General features: G+C 30.8%; 1 protein-coding gene across 2 annotated transcripts; it reads left to right on the top strand.

Annotated features, from left to right (window-relative positions):
* The first annotated feature begins 3,583 nt into the window (after positions 1-3,583).
* On the top strand, positions 3,584-6,473 carry LOC145005011 (QWRF motif-containing protein 2-like). 2 transcript variants are annotated; one of them, XM_078964045.1, is made up of 6 exons: positions 3,584-5,246; positions 5,322-5,441; positions 5,578-5,694; positions 5,792-5,881; positions 5,985-6,092; positions 6,182-6,473. In XM_078964045.1, exons 1-6 carry the CDS (start codon positions 3,927-3,929, stop codon positions 6,230-6,232), a joined length of 1,806 nt encoding a protein of 601 aa, XP_078820171.1. In that variant the 5' UTR covers positions 3,584-3,926; the 3' UTR covers positions 6,233-6,473. The 2 variants fall into 2 exon arrangements, with proteins under 2 accessions (XP_078820171.1, XP_078820170.1); XM_078964044.1 differs by having other exon boundaries at positions 5,961-6,092.
* The last annotated feature ends 617 nt before the right edge of the window (positions 6,474-7,090 follow it).

The raw sequence follows: 7,090 nt of genomic DNA, 5'->3' as shown, positions 1-7,090 counted from the left end.
ATTCTCTCAAATGAAAGGTCATGGGTTCAAGTCTCAGTAGGAGACATATGTGGTGTTTAAGATTTAATTAGGAGTAAGACAGTTTGCCATTAAAAAAAAATGAAACATTATCCCATAAAATCAGATTTTTAAAATTAAGAAAATCAAGGATCCTTTAAAATATGAAATTTTATTTTTTAAATCTGGATTAATTGATTAAAATACAATTGCAATGCGATTTATGTGATTACTCTATTTTCTTTAATTTATCAATATAAGTAAATCACTTAAAATAAATAAAATCTTGGTTCACATTCATACCTACTGTTTTAGTCACGTAATGTTATTCTCGCATAACATGTAGGGATGGCAAAAAAACCCGAACCCGATCATTTCAGGTCGGGTAACGGGTCGTTATCGGGTTTTTTATCGGGTTCGGGGTAGGGAGTGGGTTATCCTCGCCCCGACCCGCCCCGATTATATATATATATATATATATATATATATATATATATATATATATATATATATATATAATATGTTCTAAAAAATTTGCTGTTAATTGTACACGTTCAAATATAAAATACTTATCGTGGACAATTTTTTTAGTTATTAACAATCTGGTGTTAATGATCATTTTTATGTGTTTTGACGTATTAAACAAAACTTAAATCAAATAATTTTTTATATAACATCCACTTTATTTTATTAAAGTAATGCATCATGTTTTTAATTTAATAGAGTTGCTAGAACATGTATATTTTATAAGACATTGGGGTACCCTAAAAGAGAATAAAGATTTCGTTATCAGTTGTTGTAAACCCGATAAGATACCCGAAACCCGACGGGGAAACCCGAAACCCAATGGGGCGCCCCGATAAGATACCCAAAAGTTATCGGGGCGGGTTTGGGAATCCATGCCCCGCCCCAAACCCGCCCCATTGCCATTCCTAATAACATGCAATATGCTTCTATTTTACCGAGCCAAATAATCTTATCAATGCACAACATACTTACATACTTCTACTTTGTTGCTATTCTAGGAAAGTCAAATGGTCCATTGTCGGCTTTAGAGATTGATACAATGTATGCGGATTGAGCAAGGTTGGAAAATTTTAGAAAGATTGTGGGAGCAACAAGGTACAAAGAATACGTTAGAAGCAAGGTAATGAATGACCCAACAAAAACGACGGGGTATCCCATAAAAGTGTGACTTAAATGCCATATGTATAAATTTAGGAGTTATTAAGGTCGAATGTAGGAATTATTAAGGTCGCATGTCATGCTCACCCATTTCCTTTATCTTGACCACAACTCCTTCATATTCATGATTTCCCCACCAATAAGGTAATTTCATTTTGCTATTACTCTAATTTAGCTTTATTTTAATCATGAAAATTCGATAAAAATGTCTAGCCATGTCAATATGTAATTTTTTTAATCCAATTTTAATATTAGTAAAAAAAGGAACAAAAGGTGGTACTACTAGCATATCCAAGATTTATCACTTGGATTGTGTCCTTTTATGATAAAGATGGTGTAGGTTTTCTAGGGTGAGTTTAAACAACCTTACAATAGACAAACATTATATAACTTATCAAGGTTTTTACCTAAAGATTTAAACAATCTATAGAAATTAGTACAAATATATATCAAAATCATTTAGCAACTATATTTATTTTGTATGCCGACTTACTTTGTCTTATTGGTTTAATCTTTGCTATTCATTAAACGATATAAAAGTAATTAAGATTATGATGGTTTAACGAAGTAGTTTGCTTCACACCAAACTTTTAATTTGACGTGCAAACTGAATTTATATTTGCTTTATGACCCTTTTCAATGTAAATATAATTAGACACTATAATATTGAAGTAATTAAAAAGGGAATTATATGATAATAATGAGTAACTGATGATTAAATAAAGCAAAGGTCCCATGGCTACAAAGGAATCTCAAAAAGCTTTCTAAAGTTTCAACTCTCTCACCACTTTTCCCATGCTTGTAGACATAGGCCCTATTAAACCTTCTATATTTTATGTATGACACATATAATATCTTATTATTAAATGTCTTATCTTTTTCCATAAATATATAAGGAATAATATTCGTATAGGGTTGGGTTGGAGGCAAGAAAGAGTTGAAACTAGGCTATGGATTTCCATTTGGACGTTTATTTAGGTGCTAAAAGAGTACACATCTTCCTAATATAGGTAAGTATATTTTCATTATTAAATAATAAAAAAAATACTATATTACTTTGTATTTGTATTTTGTACTCTATTAGTTAAGGTATTTCCTTTAAAGTTAATTATTGTATTATTAGTAGCATATGAGCAAGCGATTAAGATTCATAAAGATGTTTTGTTAATTATATATCATGTCATTCGATTTTAAACGTGTTGTTTTTGGTCTTGATGTTTGAGTCAATATATCTTATTATTATTATTATTGTTTAAGTTATATATATATATATATATTGGATGTGTGCTCATGTAAAACACGATTATAAATAGTTATTTTGATGAATAGTCTTTACGGAAAAATAGTTTTTAGATTTTATTATTAGTTATTATGTAATAAAAAATCTATCAAATTTAAATAAAATATATTTGTTTATACCTTATATTTATGTTGCATCTTTATACTATTGATGTAAATTAATTAATATTTGTGTATAGTTTAACAAATATAAATTAATTTATATATATTAAATTAATATTTTAAAATTTTCATTTTGTTCCAAATATAAATTTTTAATATATTTTTTAATTCAAATCTTCAAACTTTTCGTAAGTATTAAAAAATTATTTATGTATAATAAATTTATAAAGAATACAATATTCTACATGATCCACGATATTAAATGATATGAACCTGATAGAAAGATAAACAACTTTAAATAGATTGTTTTGACATCTCAACCCATTTATACATGTTATTGTTGATATTTCTATGTTATTATTTCTAACTAATTTATAATGTTAGCCATTGGCTTAAAAAAATATTTTACATAACAACCTCATGGAATAAATGTATAAAAAGTATAATTCTTTCTTTAAACATATCACATGGACCTAAAAGCTAGAAAGCAATACGTCTTTATTCTTTATACCATACACCCATTCTTTTTAATTTTCATATATACACATTGACAGATTAAAAGTATTTAACATCGTGTTCTTTACAATAACTGAGGTAAAAGAAAAGACCGGGAATACATAAAATTTTTAAGAATTTTTGAAGCCAGTTTCTGCCACAATGTCACTAAACCGACGGATTTACATTAAATTCATAATTATCAAATTTTGCGATGGATTGCTAAGGGATTTTTGACAGAATTATGGATTTGTAATGGATTTCTATAAGATTTGTAACACTCTCACTAAATTTATATTTGACAGAAAAATTTAAGAATTTGAGAGATTACATATGTTATATACTAAATCTTCCCTCGGTCTTTACCAATTATTTTCATTAACCATTACAAAATAAATAAAAACATTTTTTGGCGTCAAAAGAATGTAAAAAAAAAAAAAAAAAGCAACCAAAAACAAGAAAAAATGAAAAATATTATTTGTTTAACGTAACGTTTCTCCAAAGATTCACAAAACCCCAAACTCACCTCCAAAGATGCACCAAAGCTTCTCTCTCTCTCTAAAAGGAAATAAAGAAATACTTTTTCTCTCTCTTAAATCTTCAGCTTAAACAGTGTACGGTTGCTACTATTTTGTGGGTTTCTGATCAATTTACTGAAAAATTCTGAAAAATGTGGGAATTCCGACTAACCATTAACGGGGTTTGAATTACAATGGTGTTTCTCGATCTTTCTGTTTCAGGGGTTTTCTTGTTTTGGAGAAAAACAGGTTTTTCTTGATCTTTTCATGGCGTAAATCGACAATGTGAGGTGAGTTACTGAAATTCCTTCTGGGTTTGATTTTTCATCGATGATGGTGGCTGCCGTTTCTGAAACAACAACCAGAAATCAAACAAGACCTCCATTGTTGCCTTCGGAAAAAGATAATGGTATCAGTATCACTACCCCTAATAAGTCAATTAGACATAAACCACGACAAGTTTCTTCAAGATACCTTTCTCCTTCTCCTTCAACTTCTTCAAATCCAAATTCAATTTCAATTTCAAATTCAAATTCATCATCTCTACCCACATTACGAAGGTCGCCTTCCCCTTTAATTTCAAGAAATTCAACTACTCCGGCACCAAAACGGTCGGTTTCCGCTGACCGGAGACGACCCATCAGGGCGGATCTTACGCTGAAACCCAACAATGCCGGTGGTGGCGCCGGAGATGCGTTGTCGGCGGCTACTAAACTTCTGGTTACATCTACGAGAAGTTTATCTGTGTCGTTTCAAGGCGAAGCGTTTTCTCTACCGATTAGTAAAACCAAAGTAACTCCACAATCCCCAAATTCAAATACAGTAAGAAAGGGTACCCCTGAAAGAAAGAGAACTCCGACTCCCACCCCTATGAGAACGACGGTTGACGGCGGCGGAGGAGATCATCTCGAAAACACTAAACCGATAGATCACCACCGGTGGCCTGGCAGAATCCGGCAAGCAAACGTCACCGTTTTATCGAAAAGTTTGAGCTTGGATTGTGGGGTTGAAAAGAGCACGATAAACTCTTCCGGGAATGTAATTAGACCTTCTTCACACCAATCGAATCTTGATTTTGAACATTCAATCGATCTTTTAAACCATTTTCAACAAAACCCAGATGGGAATTCATTCAAAGATTCCGATACAGATAGCGTATCATCTGGTAGCACTTCAGGAATTCAAGAAAATCGTTCAAGAATCGGGCCTAGAGGGATTATCGTATCACCAAAATTTTGGCAAGAAACTAATAGTAGAATAAGGAGATTACAAGATCCAAGTTCACCACTTTCAACAAGCCCAAAATCAAAACTCATAACCCCACAAAAACTTTCAATCTCTAAAAAATTCTTGCCTGAAATCAGTCCATTATCATCACCAAGAACAATCGCTTCCCCAAATAGAATGCGCCCATCATCACCAAGTAAGTTTTTAGCATCACCAAGAACACCTGGTTCAAAAATTAGTAGTAATTTTAGTGAGACACCATCGGTGCTTAGTTTTGCTGTTGATGTTCGAAGAGGGAAAGTAGGTGAAAATCGGTTTTTTGATGCACATTTGTTGAGAATTTTATATAATCGGCAATTGCAATGGCGATTTGTGAATGCTAGAAATGAAGATATAGTGTTGAAGCAGAAACATAGTGTCGAGGTATGATATAAAATTATAAATTTTAGTTTTTTGATTTTGTGTTTTTATTTTGATGTATCATTTTTTTTCGTTTAGGAAAATTTATGGAATGCGTGGATTACAATATCGGATTTACGTGACTCCGTGACTAAAAAAAGACATAGGTTGCAATTATTGAGACAAAAATTGAAGTTAGCATCTATTCTTAAGGCACAAGTAAGTTTATTTAATAAAAATCTTGAAATATTATAGCGACAAATTTAGTGACATTGTCCCAATTCAATTGTAGCGTTGAACGTAAACTTATGTTCTTTTCAAGAAACTAATTACTATTTTCTTGAATAAATATTAGATTATTTTTCTTGAAGATTGGGGATATTTAGATAAAGATCATTCAATATCATTACTTGGAGCCATTGAAGCTTTGAAAGCAAGCACACTTCGTCTTCCCGTTGGTGAAGGAGCAAGTGTATGTGTTCTTCTTCCATTTTCAACATCATTTTACATGTTTTTTCAAGAATTCAAAAACATTTTTTTTTCTTTAATAATAATCTTGATTTTGTTAGGCTGACCTCCAAAGCATGAAAGATGCCATAAATTCGGCACTCGATCTCATTCAAGCAATGGGTTCATCAACAAGATCACTTTGTTTGCAGGTATTTGGTTTTTTTAAGACAGAACAAAACAGGTTGTACTGCGTTTGACTTATTGGACTGAGACTGAGACTGATATCAGTGTGACATGAATTACAATTTTCAGGTCGAAGAAGTGAATGTTATGGCGGCTGAGCTTGCAAAAGTGACTGCAAAAGAGAGAGCTTTGCTTAGGATTTGCAAAGATTTCTTGTCAATTTTATCGACTCTCAAGGTAAATTATTATTATTATTATATAAAATATATGAAAAGAAAGGTTTATTGACGGATTTTTCTTGCTAATTACGATTATACCCTTGGCAGGTGAAGGATTGTAGTTTGAGAACACATATGTTGCAAACATGTCGTGCTTAAAGTGAAGTTACTTTGACAATCATTACCCCTAACATTACTTAAAAACTATTAAGTAGATGATTTTCCACTTTCCCCTTTCCCCTTTGTGGTTTATTTTAATTTTAATTTTAATTTTTTTTTTAAATCTTTTGGTGGCGGAGGGGAAGAAACAAAGGCGTTGTTTGTGTCGTGTTTGTATCTTCCTAATCGATGTAAATGTATATATGAACATATGTAATTTTACCAATTCTTTTTAGGTTCATTTGTGATGTTATGAGCTCTTCGGCTTTGTTTTGTTTGTGATGTAAATAAATTGAATGATGCAAGTGCTATACACAATGGATAAAATTGCATATGTGAACCATGAATGATATAGTAAGGTTTGACCTTATTAAGGAAATCTGTTAATTTCATTTGTATTTTATTATTTGCATGTTCAATGTGTATGATTATGAAAGTAGCTATAAAAGAATAGGTCAAAGGGATTAAACTTCATTTAAAGTATACTAAAAGTAACAATAATTTGTTTTTTAATGGTTAACTGCTATATTATCATTGTGACCATGATATTTCTACTTTACTATATGTTAAAACTAACATAATTTTCCATTTATCTACATTGCATCATATATATTTTATTAAATAGCATCATGTTTCTGAAGTGGCTTCTCATAGGACTAAGACTAAGAAACCAGAAAACTAAATTATATTTTAGAAAATATATATGATATTAAACCGGAAATAAGGTGCCATAGTAGTCGCATTAAATGATGGATGATTTTAATCGACTGAAATAAAATATAATGGTTAAATTGTAAAAAATAAAAAAATAAAAATAAATTAATAATAATGACTTTTTTTTAGAACGACAAGCATATA

The sequence above is a fragment of the Lactuca saligna genome, chromosome 7 (assembly GCF_052625555.1).
Source record: "Lactuca saligna cultivar CGN05327 chromosome 7, ASM5262555v1, whole genome shotgun sequence".
NCBI lineage: Eukaryota > Viridiplantae > Streptophyta > Magnoliopsida > Asterales > Asteraceae > Lactuca > Lactuca saligna.
This window is presented reverse-complemented; position numbering and strand designations above follow the sequence as displayed.

Excerpts from the sequence above, each read along its gene's own strand:
- LOC145005011 (XM_078964044.1), top strand. The coding sequence starts at position 3,927 with ATGATGGTGGCTGCCGTTTCTGAAACAACAACCAGAAATCAAACAAGA. Across the intron at positions 5,442-5,577 it reads CATCTATTCTTAAGGCACAA|ATTATTTTTCTTGAAGATTG; the intron begins GTAAGTTTATTT and ends AATAAATATTAG. Across the intron at positions 6,093-6,181 it reads CAATTTTATCGACTCTCAAG|GTGAAGGATTGTAGTTTGAG; the intron begins GTAAATTATTAT and ends TACCCTTGGCAG.